The 18,115-nt window shown below is 39.8% G+C and overlaps 1 protein-coding gene across 1 annotated transcript in view; it reads right to left on the reverse strand.

The window, feature by feature from the left end:
* eftud2 (elongation factor Tu GTP binding domain containing 2) overlaps positions 1–17,269 on the reverse strand; it is a 43,331-nt gene extending 26,062 nt beyond the window's left edge. Inside the window, exons 1-15 of the mRNA XM_061981905.2 lie at positions 17,072–17,269; positions 13,180–13,298; positions 12,933–13,095; positions 12,785–12,863; positions 11,359–11,434; positions 11,181–11,246; positions 11,054–11,089; positions 9,223–9,313; positions 9,062–9,144; positions 6,763–6,929; positions 3,829–3,953; positions 2,604–2,667; positions 2,438–2,528; positions 2,219–2,354; positions 1,993–2,120 (exon numbers count right to left, since the gene is read on the reverse strand). Of these exons, the coding sequence (XP_061837889.1) occupies positions 1,993–2,120; positions 2,219–2,354; positions 2,438–2,528; positions 2,604–2,667; positions 3,829–3,953; positions 6,763–6,929; positions 9,062–9,144; positions 9,223–9,313; positions 11,054–11,089; positions 11,181–11,246; positions 11,359–11,434; positions 12,785–12,863; positions 12,933–13,095; positions 13,180–13,287 (1,413 nt within the window). The 5' untranslated portion in view covers positions 13,288–13,298; positions 17,072–17,269. The remainder of the gene's footprint in view (positions 1–1,992; positions 2,121–2,218; positions 2,355–2,437; positions 2,529–2,603; positions 2,668–3,828; positions 3,954–6,762; positions 6,930–9,061; positions 9,145–9,222; positions 9,314–11,053; positions 11,090–11,180; positions 11,247–11,358; positions 11,435–12,784; positions 12,864–12,932; positions 13,096–13,179; positions 13,299–17,071) is intronic.
* Positions 17,270–18,115: the final 846 nt, after the last annotated feature.

Consider the following 18,115-nt stretch of genomic DNA (forward strand, 5'->3'; position numbering starts at 1 on the left):
TGTATGCATTATCCTGTTATATCTCACATTCTATATTGTGTTTTGGAAAAAAGGTTGTCATAAACGTTAATTCATTAAAAAAAATAATACAAAAAAACTTTTTTTATGCATTTGTAAATTTATTCAGTTATAAACATTCATTCACTTTCTTTTTTCCTTCATGGATCTAAACTACCGGTATATATTTTTATTGTAATAATTTCAGAATGTGTTTGTTCTCTTTTTGGCCAAAGTAAGACAAAGAAAACAATCTGAAGATGTCTTTATTTTTTAGTTTTAATGCCATGATTTTAATAGTCCCCTGAGCTAAAATGAGTTTGACACCAATCTAGTGGAATGAAGAGTGTGTGTGATTGATGGATAAGTAAGAAGAGTGTTTTTGGTGTAAGTGAGAGCTACAAAAGCAATTGTGCAAACTTGCAAATACAAGCTTGGTTTTCATACAGCCTATTTTTTAATGATTCAGTTTGACAAAAAAGGTTGCCAAAAGTAGGCCTGAATAAATCGACTAATCCAACAATAAATGAACTCGACAAGTTTTGTGGTTTTCGATAAATTACCATTGTCGTGCTTGTTGGTTCTTTGTCTCTCGCTTTCAAACAGGGTGCAAGAGGTTTCACGCTGTGCATCGCTCTCAGCAAATGAGCGTGTTTATTCAATAGCAGAATTAAATGAATGTAATAAATCCTCTTGTCAGTCACCAACAATATTTGTGTCGGTGTGCAGAGGCAGGACCGCTAGTTCACGCGCACACACACACACACACACGCTATAGTCACAAGCACCGCGAGGTAACAAAAATTAGGAGGAAAAAGCATGAATGCAAAACCAAATAGTGTGAGAATATTTTGGCTTCAAACAAGTGTTCAAAATGAGAAGATGAACTCAACACGGACGAACATGAAAGTACGCCAAATTTGTTGGAAATAGATGTCCAAAAAATAAATTACAAAAACACCAAACCTGGTTTTTCCAACAGCGGAAGAGACTGCATTTCAAGGTGAAAATATTGCTAATAGAGAATAAAAGTTGATCTTATTTTTATTGTTTATTTAGGATAATTAAAGGTTTTTGACCTTCCAATTACAACGGTAAAAAGAATAAATCACAAATTTATTGCGGAATGCTTTATTATATATTTATTACATTATAATTATTATAATATATTATGATTACATTAGTGTTAAATTTGGTCTCAAAATAAGGCGGACAATAATAATATTTATCTGCAAAGATTTACTCTCCCAACCAACTGGCATCCGTAATGTTGACTCCATTTGTACTTTTAAATCCAGACTCAAAACCCATCCATCCATCCATCCATCCATTTTCTACCGCTTATCCCCTTCGGGTCGCTGGAGCCCATCTCAGCTACAATCGGGCGGAAGACGGGGTACACCCTGGACAAGTCGCCACCTCATCGCTGGGCCAACACGGATAGACAGACAACATTCACACTCACATTCACACACTAGGGCCAATTTAGTGTTGCCAATCAACCTATCCCCAGGTGCATGTCTTTGGAGGTGGGAGGAAGCCGGAGTACCCGGAGGGAACCCACGCAGTCACGGGGAGGACATTCAAAACCCACCTGTTAAAAATTGCATATTCATTTTAACTGCCTCTACACTGTTCTGCATTTGTTTGTTACATGCTGATTATTTTCCTTTGTTTTGTTTTTTTATCTGCATACTGTATTGTAAAGTGCCCTCAAGTTTCTTGACAGGCACTCGTACATTAAATGTATTACTATTATTATTAATATATCATGCCGCTGAGATAAGCTCCAGCACCCCCCGCGACCCCAAAAGGGACTAGCTGTAGAAAATGGATGGATGAATCCAGCAAAAATTTTAAATTATATTATTATTAATATATTGTCCAGCAAAATGTTTTAATTATCGTCCTAGTGCAAGCCAAAAGTTTGCCTTTGTATTTGTATGCCATCTGGGTTTTTCTACGACCAAACTAGGAACTTTTCGTTTCACTCACTTCAGGGTCACACTCTGCCATGGCCTCTCCCAGGTCCGAGTCTAGACCTCCTGTGTAGGTGTGCTCTATTTTGTTTCGAGCGCCCTCCTGTGGTGAGGGAATGTGCTGCACACACATGTCCACGAAGCCTACGGGAGGAAGAGAGATTGGAGATCAATTTTACACAGTGAAGTTGTAAGATGTTGCGTTCCAAACAAAAAATGGCAGTATAAAAATAAAGGCATACCAGTGAACTCCCCAAAGAAGCGGTTACAAACCAGCCTCAGCAGCGGCTTGATGTTTAGTTTCAGCTCCTCTTTGGACAGGTGAACTCCCAGCTCATCCAGGACTCTGGGGAGAGACGTGTCTACGTCCCCAACCACCTAAACAGAGACGCATGAAAAACTAGTCTTAAAAGGACCTCGGGGGGATTTTTTTTCCTTTTCTTTTTAAGACGTCTTCCAACCTGTGAGAGGATTTTGTAGAGCGGCTCCAGGACAAACTCCACAAAGCTACGCTGGGAGTTACTGTTGGGAGCTTTCTTGGTGAACTTGTGTCTGATTGAAATACAAACAAAACCATGAAGGAATGATAACAAATATCCTGATGTCAAACATTGTTTGAACACTCACGTTTTTGGGTTAAAATAAATGTCTCCCCAGAGTCTTTTGGAGAACTCTGTGTAGTTGATGTCTCCTGCAAACACACACACACACACACAAATACATTCCTATTAGAGTTGCTCAATATAGACAATATATTATATAAATTTGGCCGACGATAAAGCTTTTAACACGACCGATATACAGTGGTAATGCATGTTGATGACATATTCTACCTGTGTGGCGCAAACTTGAGAAAAAGTACCGTAAATGAAGGCGCCCTCAACGTAATGTAGCGTCCTCGCTAGCAAGCTAGTGGCTAATGTACCGCCACAGTGCAGCTTCTAAATCACTAATCCTCGACTCCATGGCGACAAATAAACTGTCTTACAAATATCATTATCACTGGAGAACAAGTGGACAAGGAATAGCTAAAGATTATACAAAAAGTGTAGTTATCTGAGAAGCTACAGCTCTTAAATGTAAACAGGGGTGGGCGGATCGATACAAATATCGACAGTAAGGATACCTAGTGTCAGTATGTGGTTGATAGTACAATGATTAGAACAATATATTTTAGTATCACAAAATATTTTGTACTTTTGGTTTACAAACTCTGGGAAAAAAGAGCTATTAGTAGTATTTGCCCATTTTAATTTTTTTTTTATTTTTTTTTACTTAATTTGCACTATGGACATTAATATACATGTTGTATGTAATAAAAGGGAATAATAAAATAATTTAAATATTAATTTATATTGTTACTCTGCCACATAAAAATGTTATCATTTATTGATCTTCACAATTTGAAGTATCATTATCAGCATTGGTATGACCAATACTACATGTGTAAATATTTGGTATCGGATCGATACCCAGAAAAATAAGTGCTTAATACATTTTAACTGAAGTGAAGATAGAATCATGTTACAACAGAAGGTAACCAGATAATAAAAGTAAATCAAGAAGTAGATTAATAATATTTTGGGGAAAATAATGCAACCGAAAATGATGCAATATGTCACCACAAACATCAGCAGCTAAATTAGTAGTCTTTGTAACCCTTTTTGAAATGGTTCTATTATCATTTATATACCAAATATTATATCGTGATATATATCGCTATCGCAAGAGGAGGCAATATATATTGCGATACAGATTTTTGGCCCATCCATAATACCGATACATATAAACACATACAGTACATATGATAAAAGAACACAACCACAGCCTTGTTAATTGTGTGTTGTCTCACCATAAGTATCCGCGTAGATCTTTGCAAAGGAGCCCAGAGTGAAACAGATGCTGTACTGGGAGCTGGCAAAGCAGACGTTCCCAAGAAGCGGAGAAACCACCAAGTTCTCATCTGTGGAGTAAGTACTGAGATAGAAAGTGGGACAAATGAACGCTCTCTTCATGGGGAAAAATGCTTGTATGTAGGGCTGCACAGCTAATCGAATTTTAATCGTGATCACAATTTTGGCTGCTACGTTTAAATTAGGGTGATCGTCAGCGATATTAACAATTCAAAAACAGGCTCCGCTGCATTTCAAACAATGCACGTTCTCAACCAAAAGTCAGCCAACCACCAGGGGGCGACCGATAGACAGTGGACTCATGTGAGAGCAGTAAGAGTGAGTGACAACAGAGGTTGAAGGTAGATGAGCCCATAGACATCTTATAAGTACACGCAGCATTGGCTGCTGTGACGCGAGAAATTAGGCCGCCATCTTGAAGTGGTGATGAGGAGCCGGTGAGCAGCCTAAACTGACAGTTGACAGGTAGAAAACAAAGATGCCGGGCTGGTGTTCAGCGTTTTCCTGCTCAAATGAGCGGACTGTTGAAAATAGGAATCGGGGGATTACTTTTCACAAGTAAGATTTAACATTAACGTACTATTGGTTGTATTTTGTGAAAAGAATATTACCACAGAGTTGAGAAGGAGCAAAGATCTTCAATAGTACTGAAATCATAGCCGCTAGCAAACAAGAGTATGACCATAATAGAATTGCTTGTCAATTAAATTAATTAAATTTAAAAATGCCATACTTGAACAACATAAAGTTGAAATAAATGATGAAAATAAAGATTGTAAAAGCCAACAGGGGTAAGAGTTAGGACCACAGTCCAGATTGTGTTACGTATACCGGTAATACTGTACATTAGGACAGTATTATACAAGTCTAAATTTAGTCTAGCTTTCCAACCCAATTTTGTGTAGAATGTACGCATGTATATATAACCTAATCATATTGTTTCTTGAATTTAAAAATAGCTGACTGTTTTTTTCCCCCCTTCTCTGGGATTATATTCACAGTTTTGATCTCGGACATCTGGTCACTTATAGCATATAAGAATATTCTATTACTGTTAAGCAAACTATGAATAATAAAACACGCCAAACGTGTCCTTTATCATAGCTACACGTATGACAAAAGAACGCGTGAAAATCAGTGGTATTCAGTGAGGTAAGATTAATTAAATGCGCTGACAGTTCGTTGCTCCTGCCAAATGAATTGCACTGAGTGGAGTGGATCACCACTCCAAGATGGCGGCCCCGCGTCTCGTCAGCGCCAGTAGGCAGTAGCGGTCGATGCTGCGTCTACTTATAAGATGTCCATGGATTAGCCAGTAACTCCCAAAGTTATTAGGAAAAAAATGCATTATTACAGCAGTGCCCTCCCCTCCCGCAGAGTTACCCATAGGTTACAAACACAGACACGTTTTAACCCCGAAACACAACCGCATGCCTTGCCGTTGTCAAAGCACTCCCACTCGCTTCCAGAAACCCGGAAAGGCGCGCAGATGAAACAACAACAAACGCCACAATGAGTTGCACGGCAAAGCTGCACGGCAAAGCTGTGTTGGTGCGCACATCCAAACAAATTATCGAGTTGCAGAGACATGTTACGCATTAACAACACTTCTCTTCTTTTCTCAACCACCATCAAAGCCGGTTGCTAACAGAGTGGACCACACGCCATTGGCACAGAGCACCGACGAATAGCTACAAAAGCAGGGGAGCCCTAAATACAGACGACCGTAACATCAACCGTGCACCGAGGGACCCTGTATCCATTCACCTCTCAAAGACTCGCCAAAATAACGGATGTAGTAATGTTTTATTTGGCCAAAGACATACAGTACAGGTCAAAAGTTTGGACACACCTTCTCATTCAATGTGTTTTCTTTATTTTCATGACTATTTACATTGGGGCAGTATAGCTCGGTTGGTAGAGCGGCCGTGCCAGCAACTTGAGGGTTGCAGGTTCGATCTCCGCTTCCGCCATCCTAGTCACTGCTGTTGTGTCCTTGGGCAAGACACTTCACCTACCAGCTCCCAGTGCCACCCACACTGGTTTAAATGTAACTTAGATATTGGGTTTCACTATGTAAAGCGCTTTGAGTCACTAGAGAAAAAGCGCTATATAAATATAATTCACTTCACATTGTAGATTGTCACTGAAGGCATCAAAACTATGAATGAACACATGTGGGGTTACAGTATGTACTTAACAAAAAAGGTGAAATAACTGCAAACATGTTATATATTCTAGTTTCTTCAAAATAGCCACCCTTTGGTCTGATTACTACTTTGCAAACTATTGGCATTCCCTCGATGAGCTTCAAGAGGTAGTCACCTGAAATGATTTTCACTTCACAAGTGTGCTTGAAGCTCATCAAGAGAATGCCAAGAGTGTGCAAAACCTACTACAGTACAATGAATGTGTTCCTTTGCATGTGCTTTTCGTGCATAATCTTATTTTTTTCACTTGTTTGCACTTTATGATCGCACTCTGCAATGGCATATTTATTTTAGTTAGCCCTTTGTTTTTTGTCAATTTTATTATATATTAATGCATTTTTTTTTTGTTTAATCTTGAAATTAGAGCCAAATTTACATACTGTTTGTTTAAAATAGAAAGTGCAATAAAATGTGTTTCATTAACAATTAATAATCCATCCATCCATCCATTTTCTACCGCTTATTCCCTTTGGGGTCGCGGGGGGCGCTGGAGCCTATCTCAGCTACAATCGGGCGGAAGGCGGCGTACACCCTGGACAAGTCGCCACCTCATCGCAATTAATAATCGTGATTCCAATATTGATGAAAAAATGTGTGATTATTATTTTGGCCATAATCGTGCAGCGCTACTTTTATGGCTGCATAGGCCGACAGGGTTTTTACCTGAGCAAACCGTTGACCTCGTCCACAATGTGGCGGAGTTTGTAGTAGGCGTCCGTGGGGGGCAGTTTGAGCTCCACGATGAGTCGGTCCACCTTGTTGATGCAGATGGTGATGGCCATGTGCTCCTGAACGGCGTGTTTGATGAGTCGCTCTGTATTCAGCATCACCTGCAAACAAATATGTGACAGTCACTGCGCTGCTGAAGTTTGGTGTTGGTCATCTGGGAGATCCTCGTTTGTGAGTGGACCGCTAAAAAAAGGAGCTTTTTGGTTTGTGTCATTAACAAGTAAATAATGTTTCATCTACAGCGCAGGTGTCAAACTCAAGCCGGGGTGGAAAAAATCTGGCCTGCACCATCATTCAAAGAAACAAAGAAACAAGGAAGTCACAATCTTCGTTCAATGAATGTTCTGCAATTTGTCATCCCCAAAGTAAGAACTGAACTGGGCAAGAAAGCATTTAGGTTTTCAGCACCGACGGCTTGGAATAACCTACAATCGAATATTAAACTTCAAACCCTAGTTACGTTGAAGGAGTTTAAAGCTTCTGTGAAAGGACTGCAGTCTACCTTGTCTGTATGCACATGTGTCATGTGAGCAAGTTTTAATGTTGTAAATGTGATGTTTTATGTATTTGTTTACTGTTTTTAATGTAACCTTGCTGCTGCCCTCTTGGCCAGGTCTCCCTTGGAAAAGAGATCTTTGATCTCAATGGGATTTTACCTGGTTAAACAAAGGCTAATAATAATTCTAATGTGGCCTGCTATATCATTTTATTTTGGACCGCCACATTATTTCAATGCAGCCGGTCTCTTAATTTTAAAATGGCCAATACATAATTCTAATGTGGTCCGCCACATTATTTTATGTGGCCCTCTAGCTCATTTTAAAGTGCCCACCACTCATTTTATGTGGTCAGCCACATCTTTTGTTTTTCTTCCAAGTTTCCATCTGTTTTGGAGCACAATCGTTCGATATATCTGGGAACGCGAGCGACGTAATCCTTGATACCACTCGACAAATCTTTTTTTGAGAACGTATAGGAATATGTTCCATTGCATAGCTTGATTTATTGCTCGTATTTTTTTTTTGCAGGAAGATTTAAGCCTCTTTTATAGTGAGAGAGCCATCTTAGCTTGGTTGACCACCACTAGCAATACCAGCAATAGCCTACCATGTTTACCTTTTTGTAAATGACTTGACCAAAATACAAAAAAAGACCAACTTTGTGTGCTTATTGGAGGACATTTAGATGTTAACTGGCTGTCCAGCTTTGCAGAAGTAAACATGCTGCAGGAGCGACCATACCGGAGAATTTAGATCAGGGGTGCCCATTACGTCGATCGCAAGCTACCAGTCGATCGCAGAAGAAGTGTCAGTCGATCACCAGCCAGGTATTTAAAAATAGACCTAAAAATTAGCGATCATCAATCTTCACCAATACGTCACTTGATTGACATTCACCCGGGGGTCTTCTGATAGGACGCTGGCTGCTGCGAGCTCATTATTAAGAAAAAATTACCGACAGGAAGGCGAGAAACACTTTCAATTTCAACAGACTATTGCGTCGTACCTGCTGTCAAAACTCTAATGACCGACTGCACAGTTCCTATCTTCACAATAAAAGCGCTGCTTCATCCTGCCTGCGCTAACAAAATAAGAGTCTCAGGAAGCTGGCGTGCACAAGCTGGCAAGCTACGGAGTTTGCTGCCAATGTATTTCTTGTAAAGTGTATAAAAACGAGTATGGAAGCTGGACAAATAGGATGCAAAAAAACAACCACTTTCATGTGGTATTGGACAGAATGGAGGACTTTTTTCCTCCATTTGAAAATGCGGACATTATCAGCACTAGTGTCTGATTCCAATCAATGCAAGTCATCAGAATCAGGTAATACACCAAATTATATTCTTGTCTTCATGAAAGAAAGGAATCTATATGTGTTTAACATGCTTGTATTATCATTAAACACCTTTAACTTGTTAACAAAAACGTCTCTTTCATAAATAAATAAATATAAATTATATATATGAATGAGGTAAATCCCCTTGACTTTGTCAATTTAAAAGTAGCTCGCTTGCAGAAAAAGTGTGGGCATCCCTGACTTAGATGTAAGCCATAAATCCAATATTTTGGCTGATATCGTACTGATATCCGATTGGGACACCCCTAGTGGTTACTACTGACAATAAACGGTTTGTTAAACAAAAAGATTCTTTGAATTCTCCTGCAGAATCTCGAAGCGTTGACAGATATCAAAGTTTATCAGGCCGAATCGGAACAAGACAAAACAATCATACCCCTTCCGCTGCGTCGATGAAGAGGATGATGCCATCTGAGATGCGGATGCTGGATGTCACCTCATCAGAGAAGTTCACGTGACCTTTAGGGAACAAGAGTGCGTTTAACTTCTAGTGTGTCACCAGAAAAGGAGAAACCACACAAAGCACAAGCACATTACCTGGCGTATCCATTATGTTCAAGAGGTAGGATTTGCCTCTGGAGTCCGGCAGCACCATTGTGACGGGAGTACTCTTGATGCCAACCCCTCTCTATGAAATATACACGGGACAAAAATCAGCATCTTTGATGTAGATTGCTTTTATCTATAAACTACATTTCCAGAAAAAAAGACCACGTATGTTATTTACTTCATAAACACTAACATTTTTCAGTTATCTTTACAGGAGACCTGGTTTATGTCAGTGCGCAGCAGGCTGGCTGACATAAGCACAAACTAGCCATTGCTTGAATTTATCAAATTTAAGACATTTTAAGGCTTTAGGTACAAATTGTTGGATTTAGGACTTTTTAAGACTTTGCGGGTACCCCGGTCAACATAAAATATACAATTTCTATGCAAAAGGATCCCGTTTATGTCGACATGTGTCAGAGCATTGACAACTTCATCGTTATTGCTACACCACCTGAAATGTCAAAAGCGACATTACTACTGTTGAGTTACCTTCACACAGTGACTTCCTGTTTAGTGCAAAGTCAGATTCAGAATAAAACAACAAAAGCGGTCAACCATGTATGTTGACGAGAGATCGACCAATATGTTTTTTTCAGAGCCTATATCCATTATTAGTACGGTAGTCATTGAAGATAACCTATATTTGGAGCCGATATTCATTTGCATTAAGTTATTTAAACATGAACAGTATATGTCAGTAAACAACTGGACAAGGTTTTAAGATGTGTATTTTTTCCAAAACATTTTTGGGAAAAGGCGGACCAGTACCGAGTCGACATAATGTTTTATTTGGCGCTAATGTTGTGGTTAATTTAGCTACAAAAAACATCAGGGGAATTCACAAACACTTGCTCAGTGGTTAGAGTGTCCGCCTTGAGATGGGTAGGTTGTGAGTTCAAACCCTGGCCGAGACATACCAAAGACTATAAAAATGGGACCAATTACCTCCCTGCTTGGCACTCAGCATCAAAGGTTGAAATTGGGGGCCAAATCACCAAATGATTCCCGAGCGCGGCCATCGCTGCTGCTCACTGCTCCTCTCACCTCCCAGGGGGTGAACATGGGGATGGGTCAAATGCAGAGGATAATTTCACCACACCTTGTGTGTGTGTGTGTGTGTGTGTGTGTGTGTGTGTGTGTGTGTGTGTGTGTGTGTGTGTGTGTGTGTGTGACTATCAGTGATACTTTAACTTTTAAATTTAACACGTGTCTCAGAAGAGCATCGACATTATTGCACTTCAAAATATAGAACATCTACAGGGGAAATTGGTAAAAATATGGGATTTCTTAACATCACAATAACTTGTCATCAACTCAATATTCTACAATGTTATAGCAGTTTATGAATTGAATACATTTTAAGATTTCCTTGTGAGCACTGGGGGGAAATTCTCACAAGAACACAAAAAAATGCCCTGTCATATATCAAAAAATATTTGGGGATAATGATTGAGAATTAAGTTATTTTTAAATCTTAGTTTAATAAAAAACAATTAAAATGTGGGTTGCAGCAAAAAGGTAACTTTTCTCAAGCAGTGGTTATTACTATCTACTTCATTAATATATTTTTTTTCAAATTATTGTATCCACTGATGTAGTTATTTTGTAGTTGAAAAAAAATAAAAAAGGCAGATACCGAAATACGACAAAATGCCAAACATTGGCGCTGATAATTGGCCGATCTCTATTAAGAACACAGTGGACCATGACTTGATGAGTTGGTTGACACAAGCAGGTTCCACTGTACTAAGACCTCTGACAATATCATTAGAGCAGACATGGCATCTGTAAAGCTGACTGAAAAGAGAGTGCTCACCTCCTGTTCTGTAAAAAGGATGTCTGTGTAGCGGAGCTGAAAAAGTCCAGAGGTGTGTTAAACTGCAATTGTTGACAACCTAACTGGGCATGAATGGATGCCGGATGATCTTTGACAGCACACTCACATCCATGTCGTCCCTTTTCCTGATTTCTGGGTGTGTCTGCTCGATCATGCAGTCCACAAAGCAGGTCTGAAAAAGGATTAAAATATGTCATGCACTTATTAAAAAAGGACAGGAAGTTATGAGCACCGACTGTGATGATATCAGTTCATCTTGAGGAGCAGGGGCCAAGAGATCTAACCTTGCCGTGGTGGAGATGGCCACACAAGGTGACGTTACGGATCAGCTCGGGACTATCCATCAAGTCTGCGAGGAATCTGGCAGGGAGGAAAATTCCACTTAGCTACTGACAACATGCAGAAAGTATTATAAAAAATAGAGATGTCCGATAATATCGGACTGCCGATATTATCGGCCGATAAATGCTTTAAAATGTAATATCGGAAATTATCGGTATCGGTTTCAAAAAGTAAAATGTATGACTTTTTAAAACGCCGCTGTACGGAGTGGTACACGGACGTAGGGAGCGCCAATAAACCTTAAAGGCACTGCCTTTGCGTGCCGGTCCAATCACATAATATCTACGGCTTTTCACACACGCACACACACAAGTGAATGCAATTCATACTTGGTCAACAGCCATACAGGTCACACTGAGGGTGGCCGTATAAACAACTTTAACACTGTTACAAATATGCGCCACACTGTGAACCCACAACAAACAAGAATGACAAACACATTTCGGGAGAACATCCGCACCGTAACACAACATAAAACACAACAGTACAAATACCCAGAACCCTTTGCAGCAACCCCTTGTTAATAATCAAGTGTAGATACTTTTTCTCATGCCTTCTGATCTCTCTCTCTCCCTCTCTAAGACCACTACTTGCTGTACATATCCTACCAAGTCAGACCTACACTGTTTCAATGTCCATTTCTCTGTTCTCAATTGTTGATGACTGAAGTGATGATAACAACCAAACCTAACCCCCCCCTCCACACCCCGGATTGTAAATAATGTAAATAATTCAATGTATATACCCTGATGATTATCTTGTGTGATGACTGAATTATGATGATAGTATATATCTGATAGTATATATCTGTATCATGAATCAATTTAAGTGGACCCCGACTTAAATAAGTTGAAAAAATTATTCGGGTGTTACCATTTGGTGGTCAATTGTACGGAATATGTACTTCACTGTGCAACCTACTAATAAAAGTCTCAATCGATCAATCAAAACTAACTCTTCCGGGACGCTACAATATACACCCCCCCACCCCCCACCACCACCACAACCTCCTCATGCTCTCTGAGGGAGAGCATGTCCCAAATTCCAAGCTGCTGTTTTGAGGCATGTTAAAAAAAATAATGCGCTTTGTGACTTCAATAATAAATATGGCAGTGCCATGTTGGCATTGTTTTCCATAACTTGAGTTGATTTATTTTGGAAAACCTTGTTACATTGTTTAATGCATCCAGCGGGGCATCACAACAAAATTGGGCATAATAATGTGTTAATTCCACGACTGTATATATCGGTATCGGTTGATATCGGAATCGGTAATTAAGAGTTGGGGAATATCGGATATCGGCAAAAAAGCCATTATCGGACATCTCTAATAATAAACAATGACTGGCACAGTAGAGGGTTGCTCACTCCATGTCATAAACAGTAGCTGGTAGCTCTTGCTCCATCAGGGTGAACTGCTTGTGTCTCACTGGCTTGATGATGGGCTCTGGTGGGACAACAAAGGAATCATCATGTGCTCACACAATGTGCTCCAATGCTTCTCTTCATCACTTACCTGTAAGAGGTTGCGTGTCTTCCTCTTGGACGATGGTCTCCACTTCAGGCCCGTAGACCTCCTCTGCTGTTGGGTAGTATTTCTTGTCTTCGTGCAAGACCACCTCCATTCCGGGGACGTCCTCGTCAGCATCGGCCGGCTCATCGTCATCGTCCTCATCGCCCTGCCGGGGGAGAATGTTATCTCAATAACATGCATGTATAAGCACACGGACAATCCGCGTTTTTAGAACATGGCAGAGTGCTACCTCATCGACGTCTCTGTCTTCTGCATCCATGTCATTTTCATCATCGTCATCAGAGTCCAGCTCTGGACCGATGTAGTTCCCAAATTCATCGTACAGATCAGCCTCCATTTTGCAGGGAACTGAGGAAAGGGTTGGTAGCAATTCACAATACCGGTAGTTTGGGGAATGAATGCATAGTAAACCTGGCCTAAAGGAAATGCACTTTTTTGGAATTTTGCCTATCATTCACAATACTTATGAAAGACAAAAACTCTCTTTTTTAATCCAATCAAGTCGTAAAATACGGCAAGTACCAGGTGGCTAACAATGCAGCTAATGGGAGTACACTATTCCACCTATAAAGCACTCTAAAAAGCCACCCTCCATTTACATTTCATGACCTGAATATTAACCACGTAATGGAGATATTGTTATTACAAGCGCTAACGCAGACAAACTATTTTTAGCGGCACAGTGATTTTTTATTTTTTTATTGAGACAAAGATTTTTTATGTATTTTTAATATTTGTTTACTTACTATGGTATATTATTTGTTTATTTATTTATTTGTTCACTGTTATGTTACAGAAAACAAGGAAATGGGATAAAATTGCTATGGAATGAAAAGGGGTAGGATTATATAAGATCGGCTTCTTCCTACTCATTTTCGGACATACTGTAATGAAACAACTGGAAATATTTGATGAATTACATTGTAATTCATCACAATAAACTGAAACTGAACTGAACAGAGAGCTAACTAGCTTGTGGAGCTGCAGTGTTGATATACTGAGCTGCTGCATCGCCTAAGAGCTGGTGAAAGTTATTTTTTGATTATAAATAATGCCTCTCACCTGGCTAGTCGAAGGATGTGGCCATAAACTAAGAAATTGGTCAACTTTGACATTCAACATAAAGCCAGTTATGGCGAAAATGACACTAAAAGATGCTTGTTTGCAGCACCTTTTTTTAACTTGCATGAGGATTTTGATATATTTTTCATCTAAAGGAGAAGATTTGAATATCCCATAAGTCTGCGTCCTCATGAGAGCAGACATTGTGCAGTAAGTGATTTTTTTATTATGTTTGCATATCTTGTTCAGCGCTGCATGATGGTTAGTATTTCACTAAAGCTGGATCTGTTTAGCACACAGCTTCTAAAACTGGAAGCTCATCCTCCTTATATTCAGGCTCAAAAATCATCATTTGTCCCAAAGTAGTAGCCGTTGTCTCTCATCAAGTCTGTCATTATTAAGACTTAGACTTCCTTTTAGATATGTCCGATGATGGCTTTTTTGCCGATATCCGATATTCCGATATTGTCCAACGCTTAATTACAGATTCCGATATCAACCGATACAGATATATACAGTCGTGGAATTAACCCATTATGATGCCTAATTTTGTTGTGATGCCCCAGCTGGATGCATTAAACAATGTAACAAGGTTTTCCAAAATAAATCAACTCAAGTTATGGAAAAAAATGCCAAAATGGCACTGCCATATTTATTATTGAAGTCACAAAGTGAATTATTTTTTTAACATGTCTCAAAACAGCAGCTTGGAATTTGGGACATGCTCTCCCTGAGAGAGCATGAGGAAGTTGGGGGAGGGAGGTAGCGGGTATATTGTAGCGTCCCGGAAGAGTTAGTGCTGCAAGGGGTTCTGGGTATTTGTTCTGTTGTGTTTATGTTGTGTTACGGTGTGGATGTTCTCCCGAAATGTGTTTGTCATTCTTGTTTGGTGTGGGTTCACAGTGTGGCGCATATTTGTAACAGTGTTAAAGTTGTTTATACGGCCACCCTCAGTGTGACCTGTATGGCTGTTGACCAAGTATGTTTGCATTCACTTGTGTGTGTGAAAAGCTGTAGATATTATGTGATTGGGCCGGCACGCAAAGGCAGCGCCTTTAAGGTATTTTGGCGCTCTGTACTTATCCCCAAATCCGTGTACCACTCCGTACAGCAGCGTTTTAAAAAGTCATAAATTTTACTTTTTGAAACCGATACCGATCATTTCCGATATTACATTTTAAAGCATTTATCGGCTGATAGTATCGGCAGCCCGATATTATCGGACATCCCTAGTTCCTTTTATTGTCATTCAAATTTGAACTTTAAAATACAGATAAAAACGAAATTGTGTTGCATTAGCTCATGGTAGTGCAGGATAAAAGAGCAATAAAGTGCAGATACAAATAAAGAGATTACTGTACAGATAAATATATTGCACTTTTGCATATGCACATTAATAGTTTGTTGTTGAAGGGAAAAGTCAACTTTGTGATGCATCTGTGAATTCAATGTGTTCTTGTCTTACATAATGATTGTAGATAATAGGCAAAATACCAAAAAAAAAGAGCAGTTCCCATTAGAGATGTTCGATAATATCGGACTGCCAATATTATTGGCCGATAAATGCTTTAAAATGTGATATCGGAAATTATCGGTATCGGTTTCAAAAAGTAAAATTTATGACTTTTTAAAACGCCGCTGTGTATACGGACGTAGGGAGAAGTACAGAGCGCCAATAAACCTTAAACGCGCTGCCATTGCGTGCCGGCCCAATCCCATAATACCTACGGCTTTTCACACACACACAAGTGAATGCAAGTCATACTTGGTCAACAGCCATACAGGTCACACTGAGGGTGGCCGTATCAACAACTTTAACACTGTTAAACACATTTCGGGAGAACATCCGCACCGTAACACAACATAAACACAACAGAACAAATACCCAGAACCCCTTGCAGTACTAACTCTTCCGGGACGCTACAATATACACCCCCTGCTACCCTCAACCCCCCACCTCCCCCCAATCCCGCCCACATCAACCTTCTCATGCTCTCTCAGGGAGAGCATGTCCCAAATTCCAAGCTGCTGTTTTGAGGCGTGTTAAAAAAAAGAATGCACTTTGTGACTTCAATAATAAATATGGCAGTGCCATGTTGGCATTTTTTTCCATAACTTGAGTTGATTTATTTTGGAAAACCTTGTTACATTGTTTAATGCATCCAGCGGGGCATCACAACAAAATTAGGCATAATAATGTGTTAATTCCACGACTGTATATATCCGTATCGGCTGATATCGGAATCGGTAATTAAGAGTTGGACAATATCGGAATATCGGCAAAAAAGCCATTATAGGACATCTCTAGTTTGCATATTTTGTTCAGCGCTGCATGATGGTTAGTATTTCACTAAAGCTGGATCTGTTGAGCACACAGCTTCTAAAACTTGAAGCTCATCCTCCTTATATTCAGGCTCAAAAACATAAGGCTCTAGATCACCATTTGTTCCAAAGTAATAGCCGTTGTCTCTCATGAAGTCTGTCATTATTGATAGTTTGTTGTTGAAGGGGAAAGTAAACTTCGTGATGCATCTGTGAAATCAATGTGTTCTTGTCTTGCATCATGATTGTAGATGATAGGCAAAATACTATTTATTTCCTACCGCTTGTCCCTTACGGGGTCGCGAGGGGTGCCTCCCTCAAGACATTACTTATGATTCAATAATAGTTTTTTGTGGACTCAAGTTGCCAACATTCATTAATAAAAACCAGCCTATTTAGGTAAAATTGTAGTGTTTAGTTTAGTTACCTCACAGATTCACACCGAGTTGAACCCTACAGTGCGGCTAATGCTAACTTAGCTTGAGGCGTTGCTTACATGACCGGTGACAATGTAATTACTCGCGATTTGAACAATATTGAATCATTTTACATAGTAAATTGGTGTCTTTTTTCCCGTTGCTTAACTAACGTCGCTAAAAACATCACAAATATTAGCATGCGGCTAAGCTAATAAGAATGAATGACTGAACGTTCGAGTTACGTTCTTGTGAAAGCGACTGCAAACATGTAACCTCGCGGTGTTGCATTGTTCCCCAAAGAGTAGGCAAAGTACTCACCTGTGTTCTGTTCAAACGAAGCACTAATGTATTACTTTATAGACAATATAAAAGTTATTTGTTAGTGCAGCCAGGTATTTATTTGTCAAATAGCGCCATGCGCGTAAGACGCTACTTCCGGTGTTTGTTCTTCTTCTACGGTACAAAGAACTGCTGATCTAAAATGAATGACTCAATGTCACGCCGACGGCGGGTGGTGGTCGGTTAGTAGAATGCACGGAGAATCACTTAATCCAGTGTTTTTCAACCTTTCAACCAAGGCACATGTTTTTCATCAACGTTCCCTCTAAAGTGCGCGCCTGCGCAATTGTGCACTGCTCACGCGTCTTCTGCGCACAGCAAATTAATGCTGCGCAGGAAATCAAAAATCCCATCTGAACTCTAAACGAAATAAACACATTACAATTTATTCTGTATGATTTTGCAACGCAACTCTGTGAGAGATAGACAACAAGAGTGGCCCCAATGAATAAAACAATCTTTGTCAACACAGTTCATTTATCGTCTGTCGAGACACTTGACGGACAGGAATTTCATCAATCACTTTATTGAGCAAAAACCACACCAGAAACCAGTGTTGGGACTAACGCGTTACTGTAACGCCGTTAGTTTCGGCAGTAACTAGTAATCTAACGCGTTATTTTTTTTTTATTCAGTAATTTAGTTACCGTTACTACATGATGCGTTACTGCGTTATTTTACGTTACTTTTGATGTAATATCGGCTAGAAACAGAAGCGCTGCGGTGTCTTTCTTCTGAATCTTCCTCTGTCACAAGCCGGAGAGAAGAAAAGAGGCGCGGTCTATGTGTGTGTGGGGGGGCGGGGGGGGGAGGTTTGGTTTGATCCGCGGTTTGATATATGAAACAACAAAAAAAGTTGTTACGTTCAGTCCACACACAGCGTGGTCATGGCGAGCGCAATAACGGAGGAGCTTGAACGCCCAGCGCCATTGAATCGGTGTGTTTATAAGTGCAGACTCGGTTGTGCAAAACGAGGGTTTTAAACACATGCTGAACGTGCTTGAACCACGTTACGACATCCCG

This window comes from Nerophis lumbriciformis, linkage group LG24 (assembly GCF_033978685.3).
Source record: "Nerophis lumbriciformis linkage group LG24, RoL_Nlum_v2.1, whole genome shotgun sequence".
NCBI lineage: Eukaryota > Metazoa > Chordata > Actinopteri > Syngnathiformes > Syngnathidae > Nerophis > Nerophis lumbriciformis.